Below are 16,284 nucleotides of genomic sequence, written 5' to 3' on the forward strand. Positions count from 1 at the left end.
TACTTGGGAGGCTGAGGCAGGAGAATCACTTGAACCCAGGAGACAGAGGTTGCAGTGAGCCAAGATGGTGCCATTGCACTCCAGCCTGGGCAACAAGAGTGAAACTCCGTCTCAAAAAAATAAATAAATAAATAAAAGTAAGTTATCCTTGAGGCCAGGCACAATGGCTCCCGCCTGTAATCCCAGCACTTTGGGAGGCCAAGGTGGGCGGATCACCTGAGGTCAGGAATTCAAGACCAGCCTTGTCAACATGGTAAAACCCTGTCTCTACTAAAAATACAAAAATTAGCCAGACATGATGGTGCACACCTGTAATCCCAGCTACTTGCAAGGCTGAGACAGGAGAATCATTTGAACCTGGGAGGTGGAGGCTACAGTGAGCCGAGATCTCACCATTGCACTCCAGTCTGGGCAATAAAGCAAGACAAAAAAAAAGTAAGTTATCCAGGGTTCGGTTTTATTGTTTGCAACAGAAGGAACACTAATATACACAGTATTTTTTTTTTTTTTGAGATGGAGTCTTGCTCTGTCACCCAGGCTGGAGTGCAGTGGTACGATCTCGGCTCACTACAACCTCTGCCTCCCTGGTTCAAGTGAATCGCCTGCCTTAGCCTCCTAAGTAGCTGGGATTATAGGCATGTGTCACCAAGCCTGGCTAATGTTTATATTTTTAGTGGAAACGAGGTTACACCATGTTACCCAGACTGGTCTCGAACTTCTGACCTCAGGTGATCCGCTCTCACCTAGGCCTCTCAAAGTGCTAGGATTACAGGTGTGAGCCACCGCGCCCGACCCACAGTATTTTATCTCATATATATATATATGATAAAATATATCATATATATATGATAAAATATATATATATGATAAAATATATATATATATATATTTTTTTTTTTTAATAGAACAGGGATAGGGTCTTGTTATGTTGCCCAGGCTGGTCTCCAAATCCTGGTCTCAAACAATCCTTCTGCTTCAGCCTCCCAAAGTGCTGGGATTCATACACAGTGTTTTATTTATTTTATTTTGCTTTAATTTTTTTTTTTTGAGATGGATTCTTGCTCTGTCACCCAGGCTGGAGTACAGTGGCACAATCTTAGTTCACTGCAACCTTCGCCTCCCAGGTTCAAGCAATTCTCCTGCCTCTGCCTCCCGAGTAGCTGGGATTACAGGTGCCTGCCACCATGCCCAGCTAATTTTTGTATTTTTAGTAGAGACGTGGTTTCACCATATTGGCCAGGCTGGTCTTGAACTCCTGAGCTCAGGTGATCTGCCCAGCTCAGCCTCCCAAAGTGCTGGGATTACAGGCATGAGCTACCATACCCAGCCATACACAGTACTTTAAAAACAGAGGAAACAGTTTAGATTGTATATTTCATTTTATTATTAAAGTAATTAAAGCTAAGTAAGATGATTATGAGTAAAATCATGTAGATGATGGCAGTTAAACCAGAATCCAGGAACCCCAGCTTCTAATCTAGTGTTGTTTCCAAGTGTATAAATGTGCTCAAGAACTTGAACTAGGATGGGACTAGAATTTATCTAGAGGCCAGAAGAGGGATGGAGGAAGAATGAATTGAACAAAATAAGATTGGTATCACTATTACCCTCACTTACATGCAGGGAAACTGAGAATTCGATGATCAGGTAACTTGCCTAAGGTCATAATTTGCATGAAGCGAAACTGACACTAAGCCCAGAGCTGTCACCAAAGCCAGTGTTCTAAATCAATATATTATACTACCCCTAACACAGGAGAAAGAGAGGAGATGGTAGAGTAGACTGTGAGAAAAGGACTCCTGGCTGGGCATAGTGGCCCACACCTGCAGTTCCAGAACTTTGGGAAGCTGAGGCTGGTGGATCACTTGAGTCCAGGAGTTCGAGACCAGCCTGAGCAATGTAGCGAGACTCTGTCCCTACAAAAAATACAAAAAAAATTAGCTGGCCATGATGGTGTGCCTGGAGCCCCAGCTACTTAGGAAGCTGGGAGGATTGCCTGAACCAGGGAGGCAGAGGTTGCAGTAAGCTGAGATCATGCCATTGCACCACTCCAGCCTGGGCAACAAAGCAAGACATCTCAAAAAAAAAAAAAAAAGAGAGAGAAAAGGACTCCTGTTTCTAAGCATAGGGGCAGCCTGGACAATGGTAGAGTCATTAGAAATCCACACAGCTGGCCGGGCGCGGTGGCTCAAGCCTGTAATCCCAGCACTTTCAGAGGCTGAGGCGGGTGGATCACGAGGTCAGGAGATCGAGACCATCCTGGCTAACACGGTGAAACCCTGTCTCTACTAAAACTACAAAAAATTAGTAGGGCGTGGTGGCGGGTGCCTGTAGTCCCAGCTACTCAGGAGGCCGAGGCAGAAGAATGGCGTGAACCCGGGAGGCGGAGCTTGCAGTGAGCCGAGATCGCACCACTGTTCTCCAGTCTGGGAGACACAGCGAGACTCTGTTTCAAAAAAAAAAAAAAAAAAAAAGAAATCCACATAGCTTCGAATGAGCAGCACAGAGGGGAGAAGATTCAGGAATGTGGAAGAGGTACTTCTAATGGCCAAAGCACCCTTTTCTTCATGAAAGGATTAGTAAGAGCCACTATTTACAAAGTGCTTACTCTGCTCCAGAAGTGTGCTTTACACATGATATTATGTTTAATGATCATAGTAGAATTAGCAGTAGGTACTATTATGCCATTTCCAGATGCAGAAGTCAAAGAGTAAGACTTGCCTTAGCTCAAAGAGTAAGAGGCAAATCTAGAACAGAAAAACGCATCTACCTGACTTTAAAAACTGCAGTTCTTGGCCAGGTGCAGTGGCTCACGCTTGTAATTCCAGCACTTTGGAAGGCCAAGGCGGGCGGATCACTTGAGGTCAGGAGTTCGAGACCAGCCTGGCTAACATGGTGAAACCCCGTCTCTACTAAAAATACAAAAATTAGTCGGGCATGGTAGCGGGCGCCTGTAGTCCCAGCTGCAGGCTGAGGTGGGAGAACTGCCTGAACCTGGGAGGTGGCAGTTGCAGTGAGCCAAGATCACACCACTGTACTCAAGCCTGGGCAACAGAGTGAGACTCTGACTCAAAAAACAAACAAACAAAACTGTAGTTCTTTTCATAATGACAAACCACCTTACACTGAATGAAATCAGATTTGCTTCCTGGGGAGAAGGCAAAGGCAAAGGCAAAGGGAGGTGGGAAAGGGCAGACATACCTTCTATGAGAGCAAAGGATTATCTGGCTGTATTCTGTCTTTAGCAGTCCTCACAGAGCCTAGGCCACCCTCAGAATCCCTGAATTGCCTTAAGCCCACCTTTTTTTTTTTTTTTTTTTTTGAGACAGAGTCTCTCTCTGTTGGCAGGATGGAGTGCAGTGGCGTGATCTCGGCTCACTGCAACCTCTGCCTCCTAGGTTCAAGAGATTCTCCTGCCTCGGCCTCCTGAGTAGCTGGGACTATAGGCACGTACCACCACTCCCAGCTAATTTTGTATTTTTTAGAAGAGATGAGGTTTCACCATGTTGGCCAGGATGGTCTCAATCTCTTGATCTCATGATCTGCTCGCCTCAGCCTCCCAAAGTGCTGGGATTATAGGCATGAGCCACCATGCCCAGCCTTAAGTCCACTTTTAAATTCTTCCCTAGGCTAATCAGTAACCAGCAGAGGAACAGAAAGGAGAGGAAGTAGGAAAGATAGCCAAAAGGAAGATCAGGAAAGAAAACAAATCTGGATCTAGATCACTTCATTACAGAGTTTGCATGATACAGAATAATTAATCCCTGCATAGTAAGTAGCAGAAAAGGTCTCTCATATTTCTAATTTTCAAGGCAACAGCATGATTCCAGGGGTGAGGAATTAATGATTAAACCAAGAATAGAGTTTTGTTTTGTTTTTTTTTCCCCCAATAGAGATGAGGTCTTGCTATCTTTACCCAGGCTGGACTCAAACTTTCCAGCTCAAGCAATCCTTCCGCATCAGCCTCCCGAGTTGCTGGGACTACAGGCATGTGCCACGGTCCCTAGCTCAAGAAGGGAATTTTAACTACAGATTTGTAACATTTCCTTCTAACTAGATTTCTTTCAAGTTCTTTCAAAGTATGAATTGAATCTTTAGTTCTTTTTGGAATTCACCTTTTCGCAACAATGCTATGATTAAGGATGTTCACTAAAAAAAAAAAAAGAATGAAAAAAAAAGGATATTCATATACAGAGAGAATGGGAAAAAGCAGAAAGGGGAGGAAACAGGTCCAGAAACAGGTCAAGGGACCTCGTGTAAGTATGTTAATATAAGAACCTAAGAGAGGTCCTTATAGGACAGCTGTAGAGCACAGAGGTACATACAGGTGGACTCTGTAAGGCTCTTAGGTTGGAGAAGGGACACAGACTCACCGTTGTTCGGAGTGCCACATGGGGACAGAAAATAGCCAACTGCCGCACTGGCTCATTGTGAGTGTTGAAAAAGATAGTCATGGCGACCAGGACATCGTAGCTGTGAGCCTGGCAGAAAGCATGGAGATCTGCAAGGAGGTTAGACCTCTCCAGAAAGGCCTGAAAGGGAAGAAACGGAGAGGGATGAAGGACTTTCTCATCATCATCAATAAAACATCCTTGGGCTAGGCACGGTCACTCATGCCCGTAATCCCCGCACTTTGGGAGGCCAAGGGGGGCGGATCACCTGAGGTCAGGAGTTTGAGACCAGTCTGACCAACATGGAGAAATCCCATCTCTGCTAAAAATACAAAATTAGCCGTGCGTGGTGGCGCATGCATGTAATCCCAGCTACTTGGGAGGCTGAGGCAGGAGAATCGCTTGAATTCGAGAGGCGGAGGTTGCAGTGATTCCAGATCGCACCATTGCCCTCCAGCCTGGGCAGCAAGAGCGAAACTCTGTCTCAAACAAACAAACAAAAACAAAAAAAATGCTGATAATGTATGTAATGTGCCTAGCGTGTTCAAGGCTCTCCGGTTCTTGCAATCAAACAAGGAAAGTCTTTGCCTTGTGGGTATTTTTTTTTTTTTTTTGAGACGGAGTTTTGCTCTTGTTGCCCAGGCTGGAATGCAATGGCGCGATCTTGGCTCACTGAAACCTCCTCCTCCCGGGTTCAAGTGATTCTCCTGCCTCAGCCTCTCGAGTAGCTGGGATGACAGGCATGTGCCATCATGCCTGGCTAATTTTTTATTAGTAGAGACAGGGTTTCTCCATGTTGTTCAGGCTGATCTCAAACTCCCGACCTCAGGGGATCTGCCTGCCTTGGCCTCCCAAAGTGCTGGGATTACAGGTGTGAGCCACCGCACCCAGCCCGCCTTGTGGGTATTTTTATTCTAAAACAGAATAATGGGGTATACAAATAAGAGCAGACATGTGAAAACTGCTTTTCTCTATCCTTGTCATTTCTTGTTTTTTTTTTGTTTGTTTGTTTGTTTGTTTTTAAGCCTTGGCATTTCTTCCTTTCTTTTTTCTTTGTTTCTTTTTTGAGATGTCTCATTCTGTCGCCCAGGCTGGAGTGCAGTGGTGTGATCTTGGCTTACTGCAACCTCCACCTCCTGGGTCCAAGCGATTTTCCTGCCTCAGCCTTCCAAGTAGCTGGGATTACAGGTGCCCACTACCATGCCTGGCTAATTTTTGTACTTTTAGTAGAGACGGGGTTTCACCATGTTGACCAGGCTAGTCTCGAACTCCTGACCTCAGGTGATCCACCTGCCTCGGCCTCCCAAAATGCTGGGATTACAGGCATGAGCCACTGCACCCGGCCAATCTTTGGCATTTCTAATATGTCAGTTTGTATTTGATTAAGGTACTAGGCAAGCCTTTTATGTTTTTGTTTGTTTCTCGAACTAGGTTACGAACCATGAGAGAAGAGACCATGCTATCGTGTTTTATTTATTTAGTATTTTTACACAGTACTTAGTAGAAACCTGTGTAGGAGAATGGCGCGAACCCGGGAAGCGGAGCTTGCAGTGAGCCGAGATGGTGCCACTGCACTCCAGCCTGGGCGACAGAGTGAAGACTCCGCCTCAAAAAAAAAAAAAAAAAAAAAAAAAGAAAGCTGTGTAAAGTATGTATTCAGATCAGATGAATTATTTTATTTATTTATTTATTTATTTATTTTATTTATTTTTTGAGGCGGAGTCTCGCTCTGTCGCCCAGGCTGGAGTGCAGTGGCCGGATCTCAGCTCACTGCAAGCTCCGCCTCCCGGGTTTACGCCATTCTCCTGCCTCAGCCTCCCGAGTAGCTGGGACTACAGACGCCCGCCACCTCGCCCGGCTAGTTTTTTGTATTTTTTAGTAGAGACGGTGTTTCACCGTGTTAGCCAGGATGGTCTCAATCTCCGGACCTCGTGATCCGCCCGTCTCGGCCTCCCAAAGTGCTGGGATTACAGGCTTGAGCCACCGCGCCCGGCCTATTTATTATTTTTTTTGAGATAGAGTCTCGCTCTGTCACCCAGGCTGGAGTGCAGCGGAGCGACCTTGGCTCCCTGCAGTCTCTGCCTCCTGGGTTCAAGCGATTATTGTGCCTCGGCATCCTGAGTAGCTGGGACTATAGGTGCCCACCACTGTATCCAATTAATTTTTTTTTTTTTTTTTGTATTTTTAGCAGGGACAGGGTTTCCCCATGTTGGCCAGGCTGGTCTTGAATTTCTGACTTCAAGTGATCCACCTGCCTCTGCCTTCCAAGTGCTGGGATTTACAGGCGTGAACCACCACGCCCAGCCAGATGAATGATTTAAACCACTATGACATGGAACCAGGTATTCAGACACCATTATTATTATTTTTGGTTTCCATATACAGCATTTAATTGAACACTATTATTAAAGTTATATTCATTGATACATTCAACAAAGTTTACTGAGCATCCGCTATGTGTCAGACACTGTTAAAGGTCCTAGAGCTACAACAGACAAAAAAGAAACAGGGTCCTGGTAGAGTTGATAAACTAGCAGAGGAATATAGACAATTAACAGGCAAACCAGGAAACAAGATCCTTTTAGTATGTTAAGTGCTTTGAAAAACAAACAGGCCGGGTGTGGTGGCTCAGGCCTGTAATCTCAGCACTTTGAGAGGCCAAAGCGGGCAGATCACTTGAGGTCAGGAGTTCAAGACCAGCCTGGCCAACATGGTGAAACCCCTGTCTCTATTAAAAATACAAAAATGGCCGGGCGCAGTGGCTCACACCTATAATCCCAGTACTTTGGGAGGCCGAGGCGGGTGGATCACTCGAGGTCAGGAGTTCGAGACCAGCCTAGCCAACATGGTGAAACCCTGTGTCTAGTAAAAACACAAAAATTAACTGGGCATGGGGATGTGTGCCTGTAATCCCAGCTACTCAGGAGGCTGAGGCAGGAGAATCACTTGAACCAGGGAGGCAGAAGTTGCAGTGAGCCGAGATAGCACCATTGCACTGCAGCCTGGGGGACAAGAGCGAAACTCCTTCTCAAAAAAGAAAAAACGAAAACAAAACAAAAAATTAGCTGGGCATGCTGGCACGCACCAGTAATCCCAGCTACTAGAGAGGCTGAGGCAAGAGAATTACTTGAACCCGGGAGGCAGAGGCTGCAGTGAGCTGAGATTTCGCCACTCCACTCCAGCCTGGGCAACAGAGTAAGGCTCAAAACAAACAAACATAACTGCTAGAGGTTTTTTGAGCATAGGAGATAGTACTTCAGTTAGGGTGGTCAGGAAAAACCTCCCAAAACAACAGACATCTGAGCTGAGACATCTGAATGTTAAGAAGAGCCATCTCTACAAAGAGAAAAGCTCATCTGGGAATGAGCTTAATGGTTCCGAGGAACAGAAAAGAAACCAGTGTGCCTGTAGTACTGTAGCGCAGGAGTGGAGCCGGAATGAAATGAGGCCAGGGAAAAAGACAATGGCCAGATCAAGCATGGCCCTGTAAACCATGGTAAGTCCTTTAGATTTTATTAAAAGTACAATGAGGCCGGGCACGGTGGCTCACGCCTGTAATCCCAGAACTTCGGAGGCCAAGGTGGGAGAACTGCTTGAGGCCTGGAGTTTGAGACCAGCCTGGGCAACATAGTGAGACCCTGTCTACACACACACACAAACACACACACACACACACACACACACACACTAGCTAGGTGTGGTGGTGTGCACCTGTGGACCCAGCTACTCGGGAGGCTAAGGTGAGAGGACTGCTTGAGCCTGGAAGGTTGAGGCTGCAGTGAGCCATGATGGTACCACTGTACTCTAGCCTGAGCAACAAAGCATGACTCTCAAAAAAAAAAAAATTTTTTTAAAAGACCACTCTGGCTGCTTTGGGGAGAATGGTTTGTAGGGCTGCAAAAGCGGAGGCAGGGAAACCAGCACTGAGGCTAGTACAGTGGTGCAGTGAGAGATGCTGGACTCTGGTGGTCATAGTGGAGGTGGAGACAAGAAGATAGACACAAAATACGTTTTGGAGGTGAGCCAGGAATGAGGTGCAAGGCCACATGCATAACATGCATAGCTAAAGGCTTTCTCTCCCCACCCACAGTCACAACTTACTCTTACCTCCAAATCCATATATACTGCACTAATGGCCACCTTGACGCCTTGTCTATAGATAGTCTTCTGGTCCTTTCTCAGCATCTGCTCAGTGGTCAGTCCTAGAAAGCAGATGTGAGACTAGGGGTCAAACAGGGGAGGTCAGGTTCCCAAGACCAAGAAGGCAAGGGCAGCCAGATGGGTCAAGAAAGGAAAAATAGCCTCTCTTTGGGGCAATGAATGGGGGAGACAATTGAAAATGTAATCATAGCTGGGTGCAGTGGCTCAGGCCTGTAATCCCAGCAATTTGGCAGGCTGAGGTGGGCAGATCACCTGAGATCGGGAGTTCGGGACCAGCCTGGCCAACATGGTGAAACTCTGTCTGTACTAAAAATACAAAGAATTAGCTGGGTGTAGTGGCGGGCGCCTGTAATCCCAGCTACTCAGGAGGGTGAGGCAGGAGAATCACTTGAACCTGGACTCCATCTCAAAAAAAAAAAGAAAAACAGAAAATGTAATCACATAATCAAAAGCCATCTTAAATAATTGGTGACAATAGGTACCTTTACAGCAAGGAACTTTGGAGAGAAGAATAAAACCCAGCACAGAGGCTTTTACTTTGTATTTTCCCTCTTCCTATACTGTTTATATACGAGTTCTTTCTTTCATTTTTCCTTTTCATGTCAACAGGTGGTAGATAAGTAGAAGAATATGGTTTTTTTTTTTGGTTCTCTTCGTCTTTTGTATACTCACAAAATATTTCTTTAGCCTCCCTAACCAATGCTATAGATTTCACTCTGATAATTTAGTATACTCTCAGCATATTTTATATATATGTCCTATATTCTCTGAATAGACTAGAACCTATGAGGCTCTTTTTGTTTTTCTTGAGACGGAGTTTTGCTCATGTTGCCCAAGCTGGAGTGCAATGGCACGATCTCGGCTCACTGCAACCTTCGCTTCCCGGGTTCAAGCGATTTTCCTGCCTCAGCCTCCCAAGTAGATGGGATTACAGGCACATACCATCATGCCTGGCTAATTTTTCGTATTTTTAGTAGAAACAGTGTTTCACCATGTTAGCCAGGCTGGTCTTGAACTCCTGACCTCAAGTGATCTGCCCACCTCGGCCTCCCAAAGTGCTGGAATTGCAGGCGTGAGCCACTGCGCCCAGCCCTTGTGAGGCTCTTAATACCTTCCTCCTCATCCTAACCAAGAGCCAGGATAGAACAATCCAGTAAATGATTGATTAGTTCATGCTTAGGCTAATATGCTACTTCATTTCTCTCTGGCATAAAATTTAAATAATTGGCCAGGCATGGTGGCTCATGCCTGTAATCCCAGCACTTTGGGAGGCCCAGGCGGGCAGATCATCTGAACTCAAGAGTTCGAGACCAGCCTGGTCAACATGGTGAAATCCGATCTCTACTAAAAATACAAAAATTAGCTGGGTGTGGTGGTGGGCGCCTGTAATCCCAGCTACTTGGGAGGCTGAGGCAGGAGAATCGCTTGAACCCAGGAGGTGGAAGTTGCAGTGAGCCGAGATTGTGCCACTGCACTCCAGCCTGGGTGACAGAGCAAGACTGTCTCAAAAAAAAAATAAAAATAATGGCTGCATGCGGTGGCTAACGCCTGTAATCCCAGCACTTTGGGAGGCCGAGGTGGGCGGATCATGAAGTCAGGAGATCAAAACCATCTTGGCTAACACAGTGAAACCACATATCTACTAAAAATACAAAAAATTAGCCGGGCGTGGTGGCAGGCGCCTGTAGTCCCAGCTACTTGGGAGGCTGAGGCAGGAGAATGGTGTGAACCTGGGAGGTGGAGCTTGCAGTGAGCCAAGATCGCACCACTATACTCCAGCCTGGGCGACAGAGTGAGACTCCATCTCAAAAAAAAATAAAAATAGGCCGGGCGCGGTGGCTCAAGCCTGTAATCCCAGCACTTTGGGAGGCCGAGACGGGCGGATCACGAGGTCAGGAGATCGAGACCATCCTGGCTGACACAGTGAAACCCCGTCTCTACTAAAAAAATACAAAAAAACTAGCCGGGCGAGGTGGCGGGCGCCTGTAGTCCCAGCTACTCGGGAGGCTGAGGCAGGAGAATGGCGTGAGCCCGGGAGGCGGAGCTTGCAGTGAGCCAAGATCACGCCACTGCACTCCAGCCTGGGCGGCAGAGCGAGACTCTGTCTCAAAAAAAAAAAAAAAAAATATATATATATATATATATATAAAATAAACAAGGCTTGCCTTTCTGTTTTCTCATCTGGGAGGTAGAAAAGTCAGCTAACATTTCATACCTGATACATCAAACTTTGCCTTTTGTAGGGAATCAAATATATCATTTCTCTTGGGTAGGTCTGGGAAAAGGGCTTCTAGTTTCTCCACATATTTGCTGTCCTTTGGGGTTGCCTTTCCAATTTTAAGGTCCATGTTGACACAGTCCAGGATGATGGTTCCTGTGGAGAAGGGAGATGGTGGAACTTGAATCCTGTGACCCTCCACACATGACCACCAGAACATATATAACCTTCACACCAAATGGACACAATACAAGGAGATTTGTATAGCAAAATCTCTAAAAGCAAAATGAGAAACTGGGATGGACTGTGTCCTCAGACCTCCCAAATCCAAACTAAGATGTAGGAAGGGAAATGGGAAAAAGGTAGAAAGAAAGCCTGAGCATCTCAATCCTTGGAGATTTTACAGCCTAGTCAGACAGAGATACACCTCTTTAGTAGGCCAAATCCCAGCAAAGAATCTTCTAAGTTGAAAAGACAGTCTAGTCCAACTCACTCTCTCTCTTTTTTTCACAAGTGGAAAAACGAGAACAAGAAAGGTTAAGAGACCTGTTCAAGGTCACCCCTCTCTTTCCTGGAGGAACTGGTATTGGAATCTGTTTCCTGCTTTTTTGGCTAGTCCTCCTTCTATCATAAAATGATGCCAACAGGAAGCTTCTTGGTCTGTTGCCCTGTACTTCCTTTCTACTTTCTCCAACAAGTATCCCACAGGCCTTTAAACAGATACTTAATTGTCCGCTGAAAGAATCCTATCTTTTGGTATGAGCTGAATGGGTCTGAGAGCATATGGTTAGGCTGGAAGTGTCTAGACTTTTCCACCCTCCCTTCTCAGGGATAGGAATAGAACTACTCGGGTCCCAATCCAAAAGCCACCCTTACCATGCAGAAGGGCTGCAGTTTGCCTGTCCAAGATCTCTGGTGCCCCCTGCAGGATTCTCTCAGTCACCAGGGTAGCGCAGGACCCCACCAGCTCAACTGAAACATGGCAGGGAGGGCAGTGTTTCTGCTCGATGGGTCGATGGTCTAGCACCTCTGCTACTGCCTCCTCTAGGGCTGTGTCACTTCTGTGGAGGGGAGGGTATGGGAAAAGAGAAAGAAAGATAGGTAGGTAGGGACACTCCAGCTGCTTCTAGCCAACCTCTATGCCACCCATCAAGGAAAATGCAGATGTCTTAGGCAAGCTTATTTATTTATTTTTTTGAGACAGTTTCACTCTTGTCGCCCATGCTAGAGTGCAATGGTGCATTCTTGGCTCACTGCAACCTCTGCATCTCGGGTTCAAGCGATTCTCTTGCCTCAGCCTCCTGAGTAGCTGGGATTACAGGCGCCTGCCAACACGCCCAGCTAATTTTTTTGTATTTTGAGTAGAGACGGGGTTTCATCATGTTGGCAAGGCTGGTCTCGAACTCCTGACCTCATGTGATCTGCCAGGCAAGCATTTAAAACTGACCTTTGGTCATTTTTACCTCTGCCTCACTCCTCTCAATTCTTTTTCTTTTTTGTTGAGATGGAGTCTCACTCTGTTGCCCAGGCTGGAGTGCAGTGGCACGATCTTGGCTTCTGCAACCTCCGCTGCCCGGGTTCAAGTGATTCTCCTGCCTCAGCCTCCTGGGTAACCGGGATTACAGGCGCACGCCACCAAGCCTGGCTAATTTTTTTTTTTTTTTTTGTATTTTTAGTAGAGATGGGGTTTCACCGTGTTGGTCAGGCTGGTCTCAAACTCCTGACCTCGTGATCTGCCCGCCTTGGCCTCCCAAAGTGCTGGGATTACAGGCATGAGCCACGGCGCCCGGCAATTCTTTTTTTCAATGTTATAATTGGCGTCATCTTTAAATAGTGTATAAGCAAATTCTGTGAAGCATCTGCTGCAAATATCTTACCCCCACATTTGCTGTCCTTTAGCTTTGCCTTTCCAACCCTTCACCCTTGACACCCTTGATACCCGACATCTAAATCTCTCCTTTTTTTTTTTTTTTTTGAGACAGAGTCTTGCTCTGTCACCCAGGCTGGAGTGCAGTGGTGAGATCTCGGCTCATTGCAACCTCTGCCTCCCAGGTTCAAGCAATTCTCCTGCCTTGGCCTCCCAAGTAGCCGGGAGTACAGGCGCCCACCACCAGGCCCGGCTAATTTTTGTATTTTTAGTAGAGACGGTGTTTCACCATATTGGCCAGGCTGGTCTCGAACTCCTGACCTTGTGATCCGCCCACCTCAGCCTCCCAAAGTGCTGGGATTACAGTCATGAGCCACCGTGCGCGGCAAATCTCTCCTATTTTTATAACCCACTCAATACTTAGATTCCATGTGGGTCACCAGGTCCTGTTAATTCTATCTTAATTCCTATCCATGCCCTAGTTTCTGACTCTCTATTACTGCCCATTCTAGGCCCTCAACATCTCTTGTCTGGACTATTCCAATAGTCTCTTAACCAATCACCGGCTTCTAACCAAGAGCCCTCCCGGGCTGTCCTTCACAAAGTGGCCTGAAAGACCATTTGAAAAAAGAAAATCTGATTCTTTTAGGACACAGAATATAATTTAAAATAGTTCCCCACTGCCTAAAATAAAATCCAATCTCCTTAGAAGGGCCTATGAGGCCTCCATAATCTGCCTCCTGCCTGCCCCTCTGTCTCATCTTTTTCCATGTCCTACTTCTCCCTCAAATTTTATGCTCCAGCTGTGCAAAACAAATTCCATTTCCCCTAGCTCACCATGCTATTTCACACCTGCCTGCATTTAATTCTATTAATTACTCCCTCTGCCTGGAATGCCTTTCCTAACCACCTTCCCTCCTCCCTCCCAATTCACCAAGCAAACACCTAGTCCTCTTTCAAGACTGAGATCAGTGCTCACTTCAGCAGCACATGTGCTAAAACTGGAACGATATAGAGAAGATTAGCATGGTCCTTGAGCAACGATGACACGCACATTTGTGAATTTTTCCATAAAATATGTGTGTGTGTGTGTGTGTGTGTGTGTGTGTGTGTATAAAAATAAAAAATAAAGGCCAGGTGCGGTGGCTCACGCCTGTAATCCCAGCACTTTGGGAGGCTGATGCGGGTGGATCACGAGGTCAGGAGATGGAGACCATCCTGGCTAACATGGTGAAACCCCATCTCTACTAAAAATACAAAAATTAGCCAGGTATGGTGGCGGGAGCGCCTGTAGTCCTAGCTACTCAGGAGGCTGAGGCAGGAGAATGGTGTGAACCCGGGAGGTGGAACTTGCAGTGAGCCAAGACTGTGTCACTGCACTCCAGCCTAGGCGACAGAGCGAGACTACGTCTCTTAAAAAAAAAAAAAAAAAATTGGCCAGGCCAGGCATGGTGGCTCACGCCTGTAATCCCAGCACTTTGGAAGGCTGAGGCAGGCGGATCACTTGTGGCCAGGAGTTCGAGACCAGCCTTGCCAACACGGTGAAACCCTGTCTCTACTAAAAATACAAAAAATTAGCTGGACGTGGTGGCACATGCTTGTAATCCCAGCTACTTGGGAGGTTGAGGCAGGAGAATCACTTGAATCTGGGAGGCTCACTGCAGTGGCTGAGATGGCGCCACTGCACTCCAGCCTGGGCAACAAGAACAAAACTCAGGTTCAAAAAAAAAAAAAAAAAGCCAGGAATGATGCTTTTACACAGGAGGCTGAGGCAGGAGGATTCCTTGAACCTTGGAGCTCAAGGTTATGATGATGCCGCTGCACTCCAGCCTATGAGACAGAGCGAGAGACCCACCATCTCTTAAAAAAAAAAAAAAAGTGGTGGCACAGTGGCTCACGCCTGTAATCCCAGCACTTTGGGAGTCCTAGGGTGGATGGATCACCTGAGGTCAGGAGTTCAAGACCAGTCTGACCAACATGGTGAAACCCCCTTCTCTCCTAAAAATACAAAATTAGCCGGGCATGGTGGCACATGCCTGTAATCCCAGCTACTTGGAGGCTGAGGCAGGAGAATTGCTTGAACCCAGGAGGCGGAGGTTGCAGTGAGCCGAGATGGTGCCGTTGCTCTCCAGTCTAGGCAACAGCAAAACTCCGTCTCGAAAAAAAAAGAAAAAAAAGGAAAGTTTATTACTGAATGAATCCATAGATGGATAATGCTCTCTCAGGCTGCCTTCTGTCAGTATCCTGCTATAACCACAATGTGCTCAAGAAAAGAATATTAGCAGGAGCCAAACAGACTTAGGAAAGTCACATACTCGTGTTGCTTTTTTGGTCGTTTTTTTCCAGTAGTAAATTAGGGATGGAATTATTATAAATGTGTACATTTGTTAAATAGACATTATTATTTATAGAATTTAAAAAAAAAATTTTTTTGAGATGGAGTTTCATTCTTGTTGCACAGGCTGGAGTGCAATGGCATGATCTTGGCTCACTGCAACCTCTGGCTTCCGGGTTCAAGCAATTCTCCTGCCTCAGCCCCCTGAGTAGCTGGGGCTACAGGCACGCGCCACCACGTCCGGCTAATTTTGAATTTTTAGTACAGACGGGGTTTTTCTATGTTGGTCAGGCTGGTCTTGAACTCCTGACCTCAGGTGATTCTGCCCGCCTCAGGCTCCCAAAGTGCTGGGATTACAGGTGTAAGCCACCACGGCCGGCCTGGCTAATTTTTTTTTTTTTTTTTTGAGACAGAACATTGCTCTGTCGCTCAGGCTGGAGTGCAGTGGTGCGATCTTGGCTCACTGCAACCTCCGCCTCCCAGGTTCAAGCGATTCTCCTGCCTCAGCCTCCCGAGCAGCTGGGACTACAGGCACGAGCCACCAAGACCAGCTATTTTTTTTTAAAGACGGAGTCTCACGTCTCACTCTGTCGCCCAGGCTGGAGTGCAGTGGCACGATCTCAGCTCACTGCAAGCTCCGCCTCCCGTATTCACGCCATTTTCCTGCCTTAGCCTCCGGAGTATTTGGGACTATGGGCGCCCACCACCACGCCTGGCTAATTTTTTGTATTTTTTAGTAGAGACGGGGTTTCACCATGTTAGCCAGATGGTCTTGATCTCCTGACCTCGTGATCCACCCGCCTCAGCCTTCCAAAGTGCTGCAATTACAGGCGTGAGCCACCATGCCTCGCCTGAGATATTTATATATTCTAATAATACATTATTCTAAAATCATGAGTTTATGTAGAAAAACTTTTGCTAACTTTTTGTGTGCTTTTTATTTTTATTTTAATTTTTTTGTAGAGATAGGATCTCACCATCTTGCCCAAGTTGGTCTTGAACTCCTGGGCTCAAGCAACCCTCCTACTTCATCCTCCCAAAGTGCTGCGTTTACAGGTGTGAGCCACCACACCTGGCCCTTTTGATAACTTAAAAAAATTTCTTTTGGAGACAAAGTCTTGCCCTGTCACTCAGGCTGGAGTACAGTGATGTGATCATAGCTTACTGCAGCCTTGATTCCTGGGCTCAAGTGATCCTACCACCTCTGCCTCCTAAGTAGCTGGGACTATAGGCATGCACTATTGCACCTGGCAAATTTTTTTATTTTTAGTAGAGACAAGGTCACACTATGTTTATGGATTTTTTTATTCAT

At 46.4% G+C, this 16,284-nt stretch overlaps 1 protein-coding gene and 1 non-coding gene across 10 annotated transcripts in view; one reads left to right on the forward strand and one right to left on the reverse strand.

Moving 5' to 3' along the window:
• Window positions 1-16,284, reverse strand: part of PRUNE1 (prune exopolyphosphatase 1) — a 31,523-nt gene that overhangs the window by 2,484 nt on the left and 12,755 nt on the right. For 7 of the 9 annotated variants that reach the window (XM_045364172.3, XM_073996068.1, XM_065546280.1 and 4 more), the window contains 4 exons: window positions 11,647-11,831; window positions 10,768-10,926; window positions 8,499-8,593; window positions 4,374-4,532 (listed from right to left, as the gene is read on the reverse strand). In XM_045364172.3, the coding sequence (XP_045220107.1) occupies window positions 4,374-4,532; window positions 8,499-8,593; window positions 10,768-10,900 (387 nt within the window). In that variant the 5' untranslated portion in view covers window positions 10,901-10,926; window positions 11,647-11,831. The remainder of the gene's footprint in view (window positions 1-4,373; window positions 4,533-8,498; window positions 8,594-10,767; window positions 10,927-11,646; window positions 11,832-16,284) is intronic. The other 2 variants (XR_012415081.1, XM_073996081.1) reach the window with 2 other exon arrangements.
• Window positions 13,609-13,715, forward strand: LOC123570900 (U6 spliceosomal RNA). Its single transcript, XR_006695114.2, has one exon. It is a non-coding gene; the product is annotated as a U6 spliceosomal RNA (small nuclear RNA).

This window comes from Macaca fascicularis, chromosome 1, assembly GCF_037993035.2.
Source record: "Macaca fascicularis isolate 582-1 chromosome 1, T2T-MFA8v1.1".
Taxonomy (NCBI): domain Eukaryota; kingdom Metazoa; phylum Chordata; class Mammalia; order Primates; family Cercopithecidae; genus Macaca; species Macaca fascicularis.